The sequence below is a fragment of the Alligator mississippiensis genome, chromosome 6 (assembly GCF_030867095.1).
Source record: "Alligator mississippiensis isolate rAllMis1 chromosome 6, rAllMis1, whole genome shotgun sequence".
Taxonomy (NCBI): Eukaryota; Metazoa; Chordata; order Crocodylia; family Alligatoridae; genus Alligator; species Alligator mississippiensis.
This window is the reverse complement of record NC_081829.1, coordinates 46681231-46701566: the sequence shown is the minus strand read 5'-3', so window position 1 is coordinate 46701566 and position 20336 is coordinate 46681231. Positions and strand designations below refer to the sequence as shown.

At 42.1% G+C, this 20336-nt stretch overlaps 1 protein-coding gene across 2 annotated transcripts in view; it reads right to left on the bottom strand.

Moving 5' to 3' along the window:
- Window positions 1-320: 320 nt before the first annotated feature.
- The window catches only part of LOC106737154 (phytanoyl-CoA hydroxylase-interacting protein-like), a 100481-nt gene continuing 80465 nt past the window's right edge, over window positions 321-20336 (bottom strand). For both annotated transcript variants that reach the window (XM_059729843.1, XM_059729842.1), the window contains 3 exons: window positions 13715-13889; window positions 6727-6844; window positions 321-1170 (listed from right to left, as the gene is read on the bottom strand). In XM_059729843.1, coding sequence (XP_059585826.1) covers window positions 636-1170; window positions 6727-6844; window positions 13715-13889 — 828 coding nt within the window. In that variant the 3' untranslated portion in view covers window positions 321-635. The remainder of the gene's footprint in view (window positions 1171-6726; window positions 6845-13714; window positions 13890-20336) is intronic.

Genomic DNA, 20336 nt, shown 5'->3' with positions numbered 1-20336 from the left:
CTTTGATAAGAGAAAATGGTTTCATGACATATACAATTGCTATTAAAATGTAATCTATATATTCTATATGATTGTATAACATTTTATACATCAATACAAATAAAATATTTTTCTATTATATTTATTATGTCGAAACATATTTTTTGTTTCCAGTTAGCTAATATAAATAACATAAATAACACTGTCAAACAACAAGTTGGAAGTGCTGACATTTCTAGGTTTTGAGATTTAAATCGTGCTGCAATTACAACCTCTCATGCTATTTGGAGTTATCTCAGTATTTGTTCAGTAGATTAAAATGAATGCATATATAAACACCATTTATAAGCCATTATTTTTATTTTGTTAAAGCAGTTTATATAGGGTTTTGTTATGTTTGGCAAGAAACAAAAAAAAAATTATTGCAGCATCTAGATATAAACAGTTGCCAAGAAGAAAATCAGGACTCCTAATAGTTTAAAGAATTTGGAGATGAAGGGGAAGGAGGGAGAGAAGAAATATTAAAAATGCTGTTAAACAGTTTGAAAACTTGTGTTTGCTTCTGGTGACAAGTGGCACGTACATGCTTCTGAAGAGAACATCTGACTATGGAAATGGACAACAAAGGTTCAAAGGCTCGTAAATAACGGGAGTAATTAACGTCCAACACTAATGTTGCAGGTCTTGCAGCTGGGATCTTTCTTTGCATTTGCAGTAGACAAGCTCATTAGCTGATGGCCAGTAATTTCTGCAACTCTGCCAAGGGACAGATCCACGGGATCAGTGTAAATTACTTCCAAAATAGCATCCTGGGCATGGTGGTAAACCATGATGCCACCTTCTTCAGTGCAGGTCAGAAATTTATTATCCTTTATATTTAGCTGAGGAAGGCGCTGCTTACAGAATTCATCTCCTGGTGATCCAACCGGGGCAACAACAAGAATGACATAGTGATAGGCTGTGTACATGCAGTAGAAGTCTCCAAAGTATAAATTAGTGTTTGGGTTGAAAAGTTTTTCAGCTATGATCTCAAACCTGTATCGTCCATAAGGTGAATCTTGTGGTGGCTTTCCAGTGTTAAACTCAGTGTTGCAGCTAAAAAAGATGCCTTCCAACTTCCCACTGATTGGAGAGCCATGGCTACCACTGTTATCCTTGACAGAGGGCTGCATAACGTTCTCATGGTGCTCTCTAAAAATGAATGACTACCATTGTTTATTTTGAAATGACACAAAAAAACAATAATTAGTTAAAACTATTGTTTTGCCCTGTCCCCTTTCTTTCCTAAAGGAAAGAAAGAGAACCTGTTAACTAGAAAAGTAAGGTTACAGAAACCCAACCTTAGGAGAAGTAAAAAACCAAATAAACCCAAGTTTGGCAAGAATTAAAATATCCATGAACAAACTGCGTGAGAGAAGGAAATGTTCTTCCCACCCTCTCTCCTCTTCTGAGCGTGAGCTCTCATAACTGTGGAAGCAGAGAGTAACACAAAAAACCCAAGAACCCTATCAATTAATCAGCCAACTTGTTTAAGCAATTAAGACATTTGAATTCAAATGTTCAGAAAATTTTAAATGTAACTGGATAACATATTGAATAAAGGGCCAAGTGGTGGGTCCATAGCTGTATAAGAGCACTCTCAAGGCATCCAACACTGGAAGATGGTCTACTGCACCTTGTTTTTAACTGTCCTTGGATAAAATAGATAAACAGTACAAGGAAAAATCTTCTGCCTTACTGGGAGCAGGGATCCAGGCTGCTCCCACTTTATATGGCTGCATATATTTCAATGAGCCACATATTTGCTGCTATATTCTTTTCATTTTCATTCTACATAGCTCCCTCTTTGGTCTGCTCAGTGGACCAGCTTCAAGAGAAAAGATGGAGAGTACTTTGTGTAATACTTAAGCCAACAGCCTGATGGTGCAGGCAGTTTGCTGGAAAATACAGGAGCAAATCACTGGTGGAATCTAGAATTCATGTTCCTTGCTCACTGAGCAATTGCACCCATCATTAGGATATTAGGATATCTAATTAGGATAGCTAATAGGTAGGAGGACTTTCCTCCTCAAGCATCTAATTGTGGTTTGTCTCTGACTAAAGCTGTGGGTTGTCCTGCAATTACACATTCACTTGGGTAACTCTAGTCTCCCCAGGCAGCTGGGGAAGAATATATCCAGTAGGCAATTGTGGGCTATGCTGAATCCCCAATACTGATGTTTCATGGCTACATACTCACCTAAGCATGTAATGGGAACCCGGCCCTCAATACAGCAAATTTGGCTATAAGGAGCTGGCTCTCAATACAGCAAATTTACCTAAGGGTTATTTTTAAACATTTTTCAGTGAGACCTACAATGGCAGAGGATATTTTCTTCTAAAAGAGTCTATTTCCCTACGGTGCAAGATAATGAAGGAGCTCATAACACTACCAGCTTCTAATCTGGCTGCTACTGACTGACTTCAATAGGAGTAGCAGTGGGACTCTTAACTATGATATAACTTGGGTCACTTTTCTACAGACACCTCCTTCAGCCACTAGTCCTATGAGGGGAAAATGCACAAGTGCAACATCTTACCTTGTTGTTTGATTTCCTTTTCATAAGGGCTATCAAAATTAACATACATGCATAGTGTGTGTGTCCATCCATCCATCTATGATCTCTCATGCCTTGCACATGCCTAAACATTTCAGAGGCAGACTTACTGGTGCCCTACCTTCTTCATAAAATGCTGTTATGAAAATGATGTAAGCCATTTGATGGATGAGGTTATTTCCTTTATCAAACCTGACTGATTCTTTTTTCTTTAAAACTTCTTGTTTTTACTCAACAGACTGCTCCCTTATAAATCCTGCCCTGGCCTACACCTCAAACCTTATTTCTTCTTTTTCATCTCTACACCAGCACTTATTTTTGGCTTTTCTTTTGTGTTGCCTTCTTTCATGGAGTTCACTCTGCCTCTTGTCTTATGTCCCAAATCACCATTTTGCCTTCAAGCTGATCCACTGTCCACATTATCCCATTTAATATTATCCCATAAAATAATCCTCATGGAAAAAGTGCCTGTGTATGTGCATGGTTTAAATTATATAAAGATATAAATTACAGTTCAATGAATGCAGGCCACCCTCTGGCAATTTGCTGCATTACATGCATGAACTGTATGGACGCTATCTGATCTGGTGGTGAAATGCAACAAAAACACAAAGCTCAAAGTAGTTCCATCAAGACAATGCTTTATAAATACCATATTAGCTATCTTTGACCATACCTGGTATCAGAATAAGAGCAAGAAACATGCTGGCAGACTGACTAGATGCTGAGTCTAGAGAGGTGCTTGTAAAAGGACATTAACATTCCCTGTATAGCACACCCCTTCTGTCCCTGTCCTTAACGTAGACATTTTGAGCTGCTTAAGTTTAGTAAACTGGGCTTTGTTAGAAAAGTTACATTGTTTTCAGCAAATCAAATGTATCTGTACAGCAGATCTGTGCCCTAACTGAGCCTGGTGTCCTTTAGCCAGTCAGAGCAAAGAGAGAGTACGTGTAAATAAAAATATTCTATAGATAGCTAGATACATAGGAGTACATAAATGAGCACTGCTGCCACTGAAATCAAAAGGTTAGAGTGTGTTTAATGTTATATATATTATCTATCAATAATATTTTTATATTAACTCCCCACACCCCAAACTTCCTTGTGAATGCAAACACCAGAGAAACCTTTGGATTTTTCTGTCACTGGTAGAACTGAAATTTGCTTGCTTGTTAGCAAGGTTGCAGAAGATTCCTATTGCTTTCATGCATGCTAGATCTATCTTTATCTCTCGTTGCTTTGGAATATTTTTTTATTTGTTTTCTGGTCTATATTTTAACCTGTGACAGTCCCAGCTACAATTATGACTAGACTTAAAAAAAAAAAATAACAAATTAACAAAAAACATTGAACTCATTTTGTACGTGCTTATGGAAAGCAAATTTAGTATCAGCTCCTGATATGAGTGTGAGCATTGCCTGCTATTAACTTTGGAGGATTCACAATCATTGAACTATGCAAGAAGCTCAGTCATGAGGCTCATAAATGCAGTAAAAAATAAATTTGCTTCATCACTTACAGTGTCACTACTAGTGATACACCCCTTCTACCTACTAGAACGTCTCACGTTGTTTCAAGGTAAACACTATATACTCTCTGCATCTCTCATGATCTCCATCTTTATTGCTACAGAATGACCACTTTGAACACAAAGGGTCTGGAATTGAGATCAGGAGTTTATAAACAAAACAAATACCAAAAAAATTATAATCTTTAATGGCCACCTTCCTGCAACCAGAAAAATGTGCTTGCATATGTGTATCTGTGGAAAGATACTGACATCCAGTGGCCAATTAGACTAATTATAAGATAGTCTTCTACAGGGATTCAAGCCATTTTATGTGCAGGCTATTTATAAAAAGCAGTTAGTATTTATTAAAGCAGCTGCTACTGTACTTATATGCCATGTATAAAACATAGCATTTGACAAGCTAGTTAGGATACCATGGAAATCTATCTGAGATCTGTTAAATCACATATCTTTCCCAGTGTGAAACCCAGCTTTCACACTGGGATATGAAATGCTAGTTAGGAGAACTGAAAGGTTATACAGACTATGATTTAGTTTTTTAAATATCACTGTTGTGGCTGCATTGAAGTTCACACTAAGTGAATTAGCAGTCATGAATACAATTACTTTATTTGCAGAAATTCTTACTGAAGTGTTTAAAAAAAGTGTAAAAAAACCTGATTTCTGTAACAACAGATGCACATTTTTATATATACCAGCTGCCACTTGGTACATTACATTAACATAAACTCAGTAAAATTAAATTTAATTTTCCTTTCAAGTAATGTCTTAACAGTCAATCCAACTTCTTTACAACAAGGAAAACTAGCTCAGGCTAGAACCTTATGAAAAGAAGGAAAGAACATGCAAAACAGAAAAAAGATACAGGACAGCCACTTAAATAATACAGCTATGAATTCTCATTGTTTGAAGCAGCAAGTCTAAAATTGTAGTTGTGGACAAATTAATGTGCAATCTAACCAAGTATCTCTGAAAACAAAGAAATTAAAATTCAGAAGTTACTGTGAGATTTTATTTCGGGGGGGGGGGGGGCGCAATCCAGGATAGTTGCAAGGTTTTACTAGGTTCTCAGAGAAACTAAAAAGAACACAATACATTCTATAGTCCCACTGCTCTCAGTTTTGTCATTAATTTGATTTGCTTAAAAAATCTGGCAGAAACACAACACAAAGCCACAAGACTCCCATCTGGTAGGTACAAAGGTACACGGAGTTCCCAATTTAGAAATGTCTGATCATGGATTCTTATTGCTGGACTGAAAGGGCTGATTCCATTTTATGCTGGTTTCATTTTACTGGTATCAACAGGAGTCATTCCCATGTAAAACTGAAGTTATGCAGTACTAAACTAGACCCTGATGAAGGTGCAATCAGAAGTGACAATTTTCGTTTGATCTGGCCACAGAAAGCAGCCATGACCAAACAGAAGTGCACAGCTGCAGACTGCTTCAGAAATGGCTGATCAGGTGGAAATCTGAACCGTCATTGCATGAGGGTTCAGATGAAGATGTTACAAAATACAGCACCTCCTGTAACTTGTGTCTGCACTGCCTCCCAGTCTGTTGCTGGTTTTAGAATGGGAAGGGTGAAAGAGAGCAGAGGGAATTTGGTCTGGTTTTTTTTATCCCCCCACTGGAGGCGGGGGGGGAGGGGGGGGGCCTCCAATTCACACAGTCCACCCTCCAGCACTGGCTGGGGAACCCCTAGAATAAGCTCCCTCTGCTCCCTTCCCCCACCCCCCATCTGAAAACAGCACAGGCTCACATGGAGGAGGGGCCATTGCTATGGGCAACTGGCTGCAAGGCTTGAAGCTATGAGCTAGATTTCCCTCCCCCTGGAACCAAAAGGGAACTTCTTGTTTGGTCTGAAGGATTGTTGTAACCCAAAACACTTCCTGTAATGTTCCTGACACTGTTACAATGTAAGAAACAACCATGTTAAAGCCTGGTCAGAGCTGTTATCATTCTGCACAGCTTTTTCCACGTTGCTTCAAGGTTAGCAGTGTACCCCAAAGATAATATTATTACCACCACACTGTTTTCCTAAGTTGGTTCCTGAGTTCTAACCCCTTCTTTGGTGGTGAATTAATTTATATTTAAATTGGATACTTGTCTAGCCTTGCTGTTTGTGCAACGACATATTACCTCTTCAGCAATAATAGACATGATAACCTCCACCTAATCTCTTTCATCAAAAGATACACATTAGGATACATTAAAGTTTTTAAAATAGAGTAGATAATATTGGGGTTCCATATGCAAAATTACTCACTGTTTATTTGCAAAAAAAAAATCTATCTGTATGCATGTTTATATTAAAATGTGTTCAGAGACTTTAATCAGGACAGATGTCACACTATGGTAGAGGCTCTGCACATTCAGTTCCTACTCCCAAAAGCAAACTTTTATTTCCAGTCCAAATTAAGTGCCAACTTGTACAAACTTAAATAGTCACTTTTATTCCTGAACAGGAAATATAGTACTCACACTTTCTGCTGTAAAACTGAAATGGGTGCTCTCACTTAGTATGCTTATTTTCACACCAACTAGAGTCAAGTTATAATATCTATACTGCACCTCTCTCTTAATTTGCACCTTTGATTCTGCATCTACTTTCTTACCTGATATAATCAAAGTAGTCTTTGTGCTGATTCCGATAAAAAACAGAAAGTTTGAGCATACGTCCTGCAATTACTTCAGCTTTTTCCAGAAGTTGTGTTAGATGAACTTTTGAATAATCTGGGATGAAAAGAATTTGTTAGTAAGGAAAGAAAAACATTATTATCTCCTAGTTTTACAGTCTAAACTTACTTTAAATAAGATTCCTGTAAATAAGGGAAACAGGCAAGTTGAATTGATTTAACATCAACCAGCAGGGCACAGCCATCAATAGAACCTAGATGTTCTGCCCCAATCTAGTAGAACAAGCTGCTTCTTTTCACTATGACATAAGCGCCTGATAAATGAGTGGGACAAAAAGATCACAGTATTACAAAAAATAAGTTCCAGAGCTCTGATCCTTGTCAAAAGCTACTAGAACAGAGTCAAACTCACATCAGTGAACGGACGCGGAAGACGGCATGAGAACTGCATCCGAGAGACCAACTAGCGGCTTCGGCAGTGGTGTCTCGAGGCAGGCTTCGGCTTCCTGGACAACGACCCGCACATCACGACGAGGGACATGCACAGTTGGGATGGGCTTCACCTGTCCCCCAAAGGTAAGCGTGTGTTTTCTTCTAGGTTGGCAGATCTCCTCCAGCGGGCTTTACACTAGGCTCATCGGGGGGAGGGGAAGATGAGGGCAGGGGAAGCTGTGGACCACCAAACCATGTGGCACCCACAAGGACAGCCCAGCCTGAAGAAAGAGAGCGCTGGGAACCTGAAAGTCATGGGGAGGCCAGCACTACGGCACAGGTAAGAAACGAGACGGTAAGAATCAAAGGGCCACTTGGGACTCGGAGCGGGGGGAGCAGCAAAGGCACCAGTCGCAGGGCTCAAGTGCCTATATACTAATGCTAGGAGTATGGGAAACAAGCAGGATGAACTAGCACTCCTGCTTGCACTAAACACCTATGACTTAGCGGGGCTAACGGAAACCTGGTGGGATTCATTCCATGACTGGGCGGTACATATTGAGGGCTATAGATTGTACAGAAAGGACAGGGTGGGGAAGAAAGGGGGAGGGGTTGCGCTCTATGTCAGTGAGCAAAATACATCAAACCTCATCAAGACAGAATCCAAGGATGAGGAAGTAGAAGGATTGTGGGTTAGGCTACATGGCGGGGCAGGAAGAAAGGGATTTGGTGGTAGGGGTCTGCTACAGACCCCCACATCAAGGGGAAGAAAGAGATTCGGGGCTCCTGAGGCAACTCTCGGAGACCATAAAAGCTAAAGAGGCGGTAGTCATGGGGGACCTAAACTACCCAGACATCTGCTGGGAGTCACAGACAGCAAAGTCCCACCACTCCCGCAGGTTTCTAACCTGTGTACAGGACCTCCACCTGACTCAGGTGGTACACGGTCCCACTAGGGGGAATGCCATACTGGATCTGGTATTGGCAATGGGAGATGACATGGTAGCGGACCTCCAGATCGGTAGCCATCTGGGGGACAGTGATCACCTAATAGTAGAATTCAACATAAGACGGCGAGTGGGTAAGGTAACTAGTAGGGTGAAAGTGCTAGACTTTAGGAAAGCTGATTTCAATGAACTCAGGTGATTAGTCAAGGACGCACTGCAGAGTAGGAGACTTGAAGAGATGGAAGCCCAAGAAGGGTGGCTGTGCCTTAAGGAAACGATCCTTCGGGCACAAAGCAAGATGATCCCCGAGCGAGGCAAAAGAGGGAAAGGGGCCAGGAGGCTTCCCTGGCTGACCAGAGAAATCCAGGGCAGCCTAAGGGACAAAAGGGGAGCACATAAAATGTGGAAACAGGGAGAGATCACCAAAGATGAATATACCTCCTCTGCTCGTGCTTGTAGGGAGGCAGTTAGACGGGCCAAAGCTACCATGGAGCTGAGGATGGCAACCCAAGTAAAAGACAACAAGAAATTGTTTTTTAGATATATAGGGAGTAAAAGGAAGGCCCAGGGAGAAATAGGATCCCTGCTAACTGGGCAGAAACAATTGGTGACGGACAGGGGGGACAAGGCTGAACTCCTCAATGAGTTCTTTGCCTCAGTGTTCCTAAGTGAGGGGCATGACAAGTCTCTCACTGGGGTTGTAGAGAGGCAGCAGCAAGGCACCAGACTTCCATGCGTAGACCCTGAAATGGTGCAGAGTCATTTGGAAGAACTGGATGCCTTTAAGTCAGCAGGCCTGGATGAGCTCCATCCAAGGGTGCTGAAGGCACTGGCCGACATCATTGCAGAGCCACTGGCGGGAATATTTGAAAGCTCGTGGCGCACGGGCCAAGTCCCAGAGGACTGGAAAAGGGCCAATGTGGTCCCCATTTTCAAAAAGGGGAGGAAGGAGGACCCGGGCAACTATAGACCTGTCAGTCTCACCTCCATCCTTGGCAAAGTCTTTGAAAAAATTATCAAGGCTCACATTTGTGAGAGCCTGGCAGGACAAAATATGCTGAGGGGAAATCAGCACAGGTTCGTGGCAGGCAGATCATGCCTGACCAATCTAGTTTCTTTTTATGACCAGGTTACGAAACGCCTGGACACAGGAGGAGGGGTGGATGTCGTATACTTAGACTTCAGGAAGGCCTTCGATACGGTATCCCACCCCATACTGGTGAACAAGTTAAGAGGCTGTGACTTGGATGACTACACAGTCTGGTGGGTGGCGAATTGGCTGGAGGGTCGCACCCAGAGAGTCGTGGTGGATGGGTCGGTTTCGTCCTGGAAGGGTGTGGGCAGTGGGGTCCCGCAGGGCTCGGTCCTTGGACCGATACTCTTTAATGCCTTCATCAGTGACTTGGACGAGGGAGTGAAATGTACTCTGTCCAAGTTTGCAGATGACACAAAGCTATGGGGAGATGTGGACACACCGGAGGGCAGGGAACAGCTGCAAGCAGATCTAGACAGGTTGGACAAGTGGGCAGAAAACAACAGAATGCAGTTCAACAAGGAGAAATGCAAAGTGCTGCACCTAGGGAGGAAGAATGTCCAGCACACCTACAGCCTAGGGAATGACCTGCTGGGTAGCACGGAAGTGGAAAGGGATCTTGGAGTCCTAGTGGACTCCAAGATGAACATGAGTCGGCAGTGTGACGAAGCCATCCAAAAAGCCAATGGCACTTTATCGTGCATCAGCAGATGCATGACGAATAGGTCCAAGGAGGTGATACTTCCCCTCTATCGGGCGCTGGTCAGACCGCAGTTGGAGTAATGCGTGCAATTCTGGGCCCCGCAATTCAAGAGGGATGCGGATAACCTGGAGAGGGTCCACAGAAGGGCCACTCGTATGGTTAAGGGCCTGCAGACCAAGCCCTACGAGGAGAGACTAGAGAAACTGGATCTTTTCAGCCTCTGCAATAGAAGGTTGAGAGGCGACCTTGTGGCTGCCTAGAAGTTCATCACGGGGGTACAGAAGGGAATTGGTGAGTATTTATTCACCAAGGCGCCCCTGGGGGTTACAAGAAATAATGGCCACAAGCTAGCAGAGAGCAGATTTAGATTGGACATTAGGAAGAACTTCTTCTCAGTTTGAGTGGCCAGGGTCTGGAACGGGCTCCCAAGGGAGGTGGTGTTCTCTCCTACCCTGGGGGTCTTCAAGAGGAGGTTAGATGAGCATCTAGCTGGGGTCATCTAGACACAGCACCCTTTCCTGCTTATGCAGGGGGTCAGACTCGATGATCTATTGAGGTCCCTTCCGACCCTAACATCTATGAATCTATGAATCAGTGCAGGGGCATCACAGGAACACTTTCTTAAGTTTTTTAATATGTAGAGGAGGGCTTTCACATGGGCAAGACCTAAGATACAGAGGGAAGCCTATCCCCACAATGCTATGCAAAACTAAATTAAGAACCAAAGGTACATTTTTGGAGCACAAAACTAAACACATGGAGTAGAGCTGGTGGTGCCTTGAGGTATTCAACGTGTTTAAAGTGGGCACAAGGGGATGCCTCAGGCAGGGCAGCTCCTGGAGAGAACACAACAAAGAGAAGTGTTTACTTATACCTTTTCAGGAAGCTGCATATCCTGTTACACAGCTGTCTGAGCCTCAGAAGAGGTGTAAGGGCAATACTGCTTCAAGTGGTTTCAAAAGACCCTCCCTTTGGACTGGTCATTGCTGCCAGGCACACAGGCTAGCCAGCTGGCTATTGTCTACATGCTGAGACTTAAATCCTGAAACATGCCTCTAGTTCAGTTTTGCTATTAATCGCAAATTAAATTAAATTAAAATCCAGTTCAGTTTGCCATTAATCGTAAAGTCTCTCAGGAAGCCTAATCCTATTATACCCCTAAAGCACCTAAGTTTCCCACTGTGCCCAATCCTACTGCATCTGTAAAGGAATCAGCATCCAAACAGGATAAATGTAGTCAGGGAGCCTGGCAGCCTGCAGGCCAATTGTGTTGTACCCTGGGGAGACAGACATAACTTGGCATATTTTGTTGTCTCCCATATATCAATAAGGACACTTATGAACTGTATAATGCACCCTGTCAGGCACTGCTTCAGACTCTTCAAAGACAATAAGCAGCAATTAACACTATTAGTGATACCTGCACACAGTTAGTGCACTAGTACAGTGTGCACCAGAAAACCTGGATGGCTGCCTTTACATCTTTTAGCCAGCAACCCAGTGGTTAGAGCACTTGCCCAGGAAATGAGAGACCTGAGTTCTAGGCCACTTGGCTAGAGAACGTTTGAACCCACATATCCTACCTCCTGTTACAATGTTACTTCCTAGGTTAGTGCTCTAACCAAAGGTGGGCACCAGCCCTGGCACCAGCACTACTACCTGGCTGCACGCTCTTGTTTCTATGTCTAACAATACCTGACTCTGGTTCTCTCTACTGCATGCATTACAGGAAACTATGTAGAACTGCTGCCACCTCCCAGGAGGAACAGGAGAGAGTGAAAGTGGCATTAGGCACCTTGGTGGCTGCCTCAAGTCTCATTTCAGCTCAGGTGAGTAAATTTGTCAACATAATGGACTGCAGGGAACATTTCGGGCCTACATGCAACCTCAGAAATTTAGGTGTGCAAACAGGAGCTATGTTGTTTTCATAGATTCATAGATTCTAGGGTTGGAAGGGACCTCAATAGATCATCGAGTCTGACCCCCTGCATAGGCAGGAAAGAAGCTGGGTCTAGATGACCCCAGCTAGATGCACCAGCTATGAGCTAGATTTCCCTCCCCCTGGAACCAACAGGGAACTTCTTGTTTCCTGAAAACTAGGTGTTCAAAAGTATTAAAAAGCAGATTTCCAGTAGAAGCAAATGCAATCTAAAGTATAAAATGTAATCTTATAAAGTATAAGATTATAATCATATTAATCCATCTCAAACTGTGTGATACTGGAATAAGACTCTATTTGGGAATAGCCAAATAATATTAGGATTAAACAGGGTTGCAATGAATCCAAGACTTGCATTGGGCACTATAGCAACAGGGAGCATCAGTATTTACTGATGAAACAATACAAACAATACTAACCTCCTCTTGAACTAACCTCCTTTTGAAGACCCCCAGGGTAGGGGAGAGCACCACCTCCCTTGGGAGCCCATTCCAGATCTTGGCCACTCTAACTGTGAAGTTCTTCCTAATGTCTAGTCTAAATCTACTCTCTGCTAGCTTTTGACCATTATTTCTTGTAACCCCCAGGGGCACCGTGGTGAATAAAACCTCATCAATTCCTTTCTGTGCCCCCATGATGAACTTACAGGCAGCCACAAGGTCACCTCTTAACCTTCTCTTGCGGAGGCTGAAGAGGTCCAGGTGCCCCAGTCTCTCCTCATAGGGTTTGGCCTGCAAGCCCCTAACCATACAAGTGGCCCTTCTCTGGACCCTCTCCAGGTTATCCACATCTCTCTTGAAGTGTGGTGCCCAAAATTGAACGCAATATTCCAACTGTGGTCTGACCAGCACCCGATAGAGGGGAAGTAACACCTCCTTGGATCTGTTCGTCATGCATCTGCTGATGTACGATAAAGTGCCATTAGCTTTTCTGATGGCTTCGTCACACTGACGACTCATGTTCATCTCTTTCCGCTTCCGTTCCACCAAGCAGGTCATTTCCTAGGCAGTAGGTATGCTGGACATTTTTCCTCCCTAGGTGCAGCACTTTGCATTTCTCCTTGTTGAATTGCATTCTGTTGTTTTCTGCCTATTTGTCCAACCTGTCCAGGTCTGCTTGCAGCTGTTCCCTGCCCTCCGGCGTGTCTACTTCTCCCCACATTTTTGTGTCATCCGCAAACTTGGACAGAGTACACTTCACTCCCTCGTCCAAGTCGCTGATGAAGACTTTGAAGAGTATCGGTCCTAGGACCAAGCCCTGCGGGACTCCACTGCCCACACCCTTCCAGGTCGATACCGACCCATCCACTACGACTCTCTGGGTGCGGCCCTGTAGCCAATTCACCACCCACCGGATCGTGCAGTCATCCAAGTCACAGCCTCTTAACTTGTTCACCAGTATGGTGTGGGATACCATATCAAAGGCCTTCCTTTAGTCTAAGTATATGACATCAACCCCTACTCCTGCGTCCAGGCATTTTGTAACCTGGTCATAAAAAGAGACTAGATTAGTCAGGCATGATCTACCTGCTACAAACCTGTGCAGGTAGTTCCTAAACTCCTTTTGTGGGAGTTTATTAGGATGCTGTTTAGTGGCTTAGGTGTCTAAAAACTGTCTAGCTGGCACATATATGAAATTTAAAGACTTAACATGATTTGGGCCTGAGTGCTGTTGATGAGGGAGCACTGATTGGGAGGTGTGAATTTCTTTTCACCACCTAACAAAGAAGCAGCTCCAGTTTACATACAAATTTCCAACCCTTCCATTTCCAATTTTGACAAGTACCGGAGATAAACACTTATACTGGACTAGTTTATCTGACTGACTCAAACAGAAGAGAAAACTTTTCATGTAGCACACTTGATCTTTGTTTTATTTATATTCCTCTATGATGTATATTTTTCCAAACTCACCTGCTGTACAAAACTCTATGATTTCACTCCACTCAGAAACTACATAGTCCCCATCAACTTGCTTTGATGCAGTCTGTACCGCTACTGTATATTCTGTTCTTGGGCTCAAGAACCAGTGTCCACGGACAGTCATTGGTAGAGGAACAGCTTTTGCTACCAGTTTAGTGGGTACATCCTGATGGGATTAGAAAACAAAAATCAGATCAGTCAGCTAGCAAAAAAAATGGATTCAGAAAGTCACGTAAGTTAAGGTAATTTTTTAAGGTAAATTTCTATAACCCTTTTTATTCCTCTTATCTGTAAATCCTACTTGCATTTTTTACCAGTGTCCCAGTTAAGTTAACAGTCATGCAACAGAATGATAGTATTAAGTACATCACAGAATATACAGAGAAGATGAATTCGAGGGAAGGTGTGCAGGATAAACTTTAATCACAGTAAAGGATACTTATAAGAAAATGCTAAGGATGTTAAAAAGTATGAGGTTAGACAGGTCTGGGGCTCCTCTCAGAGTCTTAATATAATTTCACTGACTTCAATGGAATTCCTTCTGATCTACATCAATGCAAGGGGATAGCCAATAATTTATTTTAAAAAAAAATTAAGATACAGAATCTTAACTAGTTCAAAAAATAGTTCTGCAAGTGTTAAAATAATCAAACCACTTTTCCTAAAAATAGCACTGAGAAAGGCAAATACCCATGAGCTGATTTTGGGCTTTATGTCTATCAAAGAGTTTTTCTGTGTTTTATTATTCCAATCTGCTTAAATTGTTTTATTTTGTTTTTCTGTGTTGGTGCTTCAGACAACATCATGCTGACAAGAAAGATGGAGGTTCTCTCTCATAGCTAGGGAAGCTGCTCACAAGATGCTGAAATGCTTGATCTCCACAATATCAAGGACTGCAGCTTAGCTCTCGGGAGGCAGATGTCATGTAATGTTTTCTTTCCTCTACTCTGCAGGAAACAGCTAATTTTTGCAACCTACAAACCCTGGAGAAAACAGTAATCTCCTTAGAAAAGGCTTTCACTGTTCCTGAGAACTAGGTGTTCAAAAGTATTAAGAAGCAGATTTCCAGTAGAAGCAAATGGACAGTATAAGATTATAATCATATTAATCCTTCTCAAACTGTGTGATACTGGAATAAGACTCTATTTGGGAATAGCCAAGTAATATTAGGATTAAACAGGGTTGCAATGAATCCAAGGCTTGCATTGGGCACTATATCAACAGGGAGCATCAGTATTTACTGATGAAACAATACAAACACTGACCATCACTGAAGGAGCAAAAGGATGAGAACAAGGAAATCTAGATTTGGAGAAAGCACAGCAGAAACAAAAAGGGTGGGATGGTTGCTTTGGTCAATTGATGAGAGTGAGGGTAGAATCAATAGCACTAAGGATAAATGGTGAAAAGGAATCACAGAAATAGACCGTGGCAGAAGGAACCATTGGAGGTGTTTGCTGCAAGTAGGATGGCCAGGGGTCAGGTCAGATGCAGTGGCATGGCACAGCTGTACCTCCTGTTTGGCTGTGTTGCACATGAGCTCATGGTACAGAGTATGCCTGGAGTTTCTGCTTTCCCATGATCTAGAGCCCAGGGTGTGAGTGCTTCCACTGCCGCTGCCAATCGTCCCCTCCTTCCCCTGCTGCTGAATTCAGTGGTGAGGAGGAGGAGAAAGGTGAACAGCAGCAGTATTTACCTCCTGGACTCTGGGGCCACAGAAAGCAAGGGTTATGACCAGATCCTATGTTGATCAGCTGGTGAGCTCAGTGCTCACAGTTCTGGGCAGGAACACAGAGCGTGCAGGGCACAGCGAAAGTCAGGAGGCTGCACCCCACCCCCTTTGCCCTATTCCTGGATCCACAACTGATTATGGGTGGTAAAAGGAAGCCACAGCTTAAAATGACTAATGCCATGTGATCAATAGCTGCTGTAAATAAATCCATATTCACACAGACGAGAATGACATCAATGTAGCCAGACGAATAATAGTAAAAAATCATGGCATGTTCCCCCTTTTTTTACTTTTCCATTATTGTAATTGATTTCTTATACTAAACAATTTTTGATTGCTTTATTATATGAAATAATGTCTTCTCTTTCCTGCTTTTTACATGAACACAACTGGAAGACTGTAAAACTCGCTGGTCTGACGCTCTCAAGGAACTGAACAGTGATCAGCTGAGAAAAGATCTGAATTGATTTGATTTTTTTAGAATCTTATTTGACTAATCCTGGTCTAACAAAAACACTTAAATGCTAGGGAGAAAAATATCCTTCTTGGTTGATCTGCCTCTTAAACTGATATCTGAGAATTGTAAGGTTTTGGGGATAATTTAATCAAAATACGGGGAATTACAACTGTAAAATTACTGTCATGATGTGAGACTTACTTACATATTTCGCCACTTCAAGTGAATTATCGTTGTCTTTAATGGAAAATATTAGGTAGACTACAGACCAGAGATTTGAAGGACACATCTGAGGATCATAGACATGTATGTTTCTTCACATACCTCAGGGAAACTATGCAAATAGCTACAGGAAAACTATGCAAATACAGCTGATGAGATTTCCAAGACCACAGGTCTTAAAGTCATAGCTAGATCCTCATCAGAAGTCTTTGATCAAAATTTCACAGCTTACATAATGGCTGCAAGGGATGTTCAAAGTGGGTGGCTTGTGGGGAGTTGTAGGTGTTTGGATGACCTTATTGGTGCATTTCCATATTTCACTATTTGGATTTATTTTTAAGGTGTAACTTTAACTTTGAGTTTGCAGAAAAACAGTCATCTCTTTTGGAATTTTCCTTTTAAGTAAGTGAAATATAGGAAGAAAGAAAAAAGAAAAACATATCGTTTTAAAAAACAGCATTCAATCCATCTCCCTAAACTGTATCTTATGAAGATGTTATAGGAGTCTATCCAGATTGTTAATGGTGCTGGTTTCAAAGTCAATAACCTGGGAAACAGAAATCATTGTTATTTAGCCTCCTTATAATATTTCCTTTGGACATGCAAAAAATTGTCATAATCCCAGAACAAGTATCTGTTCATATCACAAATTTGACTATTTCCACCATGAACTTTGCCCTATTCCTGCATGCCTCAAAATGCATATTTCCAGGTATCACATGTATGTCAGAAAAGATCTTCTAAAATAACAGAAAAGCACTGACCTACCTTTAGTTAAAACATAAGATCAAGGAATTACCTTTAGTATGTTTAAGAGGGCTAACATTACACTTTTTTCCCCTAATCTAAGGGATTTCTTTTAAGATAGCTGCCTTGACTTCAAAAACAAATATGTCATTTGAGATTTTACTTGGCACTGTCTATTTCTTCTTTCAATCTCTTTGGCCTTGATTCTCAGCTGTCTCTCTAAGGAAGTGCAGAGAGAATGTTGTGTCACTTCTGCACTGCCAAGATTTTGGAGCGCTTGTTCAAGTCTCAGCAGAAGATAGGACAGCTCTAGTATATTCATAGGCTGCAACAATTTCCAAGAGCACAGACAGCAGAGAATAGGCAGTGTAGTGTATGCAAGTTTCATCACCACATGCCTCTTGTTGGAAAGATCTGACTGCTTTTCAGCCTCCTTTTTGCCACAGAATCAGGAAAAGGGGACTGGAATAAATCCCAGATTGGGAGCCTTTATTTTATAATTTTTCTCGTTCCATTTTTTCCGTTTTCTTGTTTGTCAGTTTTATTAGTAACAGAACTGGAAGTCATGATATTGAACATGATTTGCCAAAAATTGCTGTGCCCTGTTGGCTCCTCATAGGTACATCCAGACTTGCATGGACATTTGTTTCCCCAGGGACAAACAGCAATGGTGCACCTTGGGCTGCTGCTACTTTTCCCCGGGGAATGCCCGTGCCACACACACTTTTGACACTCGGCAAGTTGCCCCGGGTGGGGTAGGGGAAGTTGGGGCCAGCCTTACCTGGGGCCCTGGGGGCCTCCTAGGGCTGCAGCCATGATGATTCTGCTGCATAGAGCCTGGCCAGCAACCACAGCACAGCTCCAGGCAGCCTGGCTCCGCTTTCAGGAGTGTGCACTGGATGAGCATGCGTTGAACCATTTTTTCCCCCGTGGTTTTTTTTAACCCCTGGATATCTGAGGGGGGGGGGGGTGTAAAAAAACGCCATGGACAAAAACCCCCAGTGCAGTGCGCACTTGGGCAGCGTACCCTTGTAGCATGGAGAACACCAGACTGTGCGGTATGTGGCTTGGAGTGTCACATACCACACGACCATGCTCATCTGGATGTACCACATTTGTTCACAATCTAAAGTGAAAATGACAGTTACTCTGTCTCGTGAGAAGAGTGTAGTAAATGCCTGTAAAATGTTTTGAGAACCTCCAATGAATGAGTAAATTTTATTGTGTCTATTTTAATAACTACAGACTAGCAAATAGTTGTCTTTTTCCACAAATAAGGTGATACTATAATAATAAATAATACAACCCCCCTTCCCTAAGGATAAATATTATCCCAATATGGAACATTCAACACATTTGATAGCTGTACCTCACAAAGACTTTATTCCTCAAGGATTTTAGAGCTACTTATCAATGTTTTAATTTGCATTGGTTACAGCAGAGCCAACTAACTGCAGGAAATGAGAACAAAAAACATTTTGCTTTTCTCCACGTGGGCATGGGGCAGCAGTTGTAGCCTACCCCAGGTCTAGAAGGAGGGAACCCTCAGGCAGAAACAACTTTGCAAAAGTGAGGAATAGGTGACTTTTCTTCTGAATTCACTACTCCATTAACAAAAGAATACTGAAATCATCCTTATGGTCCAAAGCCCAGTGGATTCAATAGAAAACAATAATTGATTTTAATAGGTTTGAGACCAGACATCTGTCCAAAGATAAAACTTTCTTGCTTATGCTGGTCTTCTATGGAGTCAAAACTGTCTTTCTCACAAAGGAAGATGGCATGGAGTAGTGGATAGAAGAGAGACTGCCAAGGATATAGCTTAAGTATAGCAAGGGTTTGATGGTGCAGTTCTTGAGGAAGTCTTCTTCCAGGTGGCTCATAAAAAGGTTGGCATACTGTGGGGCCATTTTAGTGCCCATAGCTGTTCCCATCATCTGGAGGAAGTGTTGATTATTAAAAGTGAAATTGTTGTGTGTGAGGATGAAGTGTATAAGGTCAGTAATATCTTTGGGCCTGTATTCTGAGTTGTAATCTTGTTCCTGTAGATATGTAAGGCAGGCTTGGATGCCATCCTGGTGTGGGATGTTGGTATATAGGCTGGTAACATCCATGGTGGCTAGGAGTGTGTTGCTGGGAAGGTAGTCTGTTTTTAAGTTTCCGTAGAAAGTCTGTAGTATCTTGTACAAAACTTGCTCTGTGGGTGACGAGCGGTTTTAGGATTGATTCAACGAAACCTGATATTTCCTCAGTTAGGGTCCCATGGTTGGATATGATAGGTCTGCCAGGGTTCCCTTGTTTGTGGATTTTAGAGAGCGTATAAAAAGTCCCCGGGTTAGGTAGTGGGGGGATCAAGGTCTGTAGTTTTTCTTGTAATCTTGATGGAAATGATTTGATGGTATTGTTGAGTTTCTTGGTGAAAAGGGGAGTCGGATCTTCTTGTAGTTCTTTGTAGTAGGTGGTGTCAGAGAGCTGTCTGTTGGCTTCCTTTATGTAGTCTTCACAGTTTAGGATGACTATGGCTCATCCTTTATCTGCTGGTTTTATTACTATTTGGTGGTTAGATCTTAGAGATTCTATGGCCTTTTTCTCTGGTAGAGAGAGGGTGTTATGGTGGTGTGTGTTGCTGATTATTTCATCATTCATTCTTTCCCTGAAGTAGTCAATGTAGCGGTCAAGGTTAGGGTTTTGTCCACAGTGAGGTGTCCAGTCTGATTTTTTTTTGGTTTTTTTGGCATTAATCTTTTCCTGAATATTGTTAGAGGATGAGTTGTTGTTGGGAGTGGGTTCAGTTTGGTCGTGGAAATATTCCTTGAGGAGGAGGAGTCATAAGAATTCTTCTAGTTCTCCACATTGAAGTATTTTATTAGGGTATATTTCTGGACAGAAATTTAGGCCTTTAGAAAGGACAGATTTTTCAGTTTTGGTAAGCGTGTGTATGGAGAAATTGATAATATTTGTGGGTTGGTTGCTGCTTTCTGTTTTATCAAGTCTGAGATTGGAATGTTGTAAGGTGTTGGTGTTGTTGGTGTCATTGAAAATGTTAGCTTAGCTTTGAAATTTTAATAGGGGGCTGGACTCAATGATCTTCTGAGGTCCCTTCCAGCCCTAATGTCTATGAAATCTATGAAATAGAGTTCTGTTCCTACCCCTGCTTCAAATTACAGTGTTACTTTCAGCATGTCACTCAGTAATTGATTTTAAAAAAGGACTTAGGCACCCAAAATTTAAGCAGTACAATGCCTGACTTTTATGCATATAGTCCTTGGACTAGAATCCCGATCCCTGAGTGAGACATCTATGTTCCCTGTACAGTGCAATGGAGAAATCAGGAGCCTTAGAACAGAACCCAAAGTGACCGGCATGCTCAGTTGGCAGCTGCCTAAAGCTGACCAATATGCACTGCTGAGGAGAGCATTAAGTCTTAAATGCTACTTTTCAGGTGTCTTACTCAA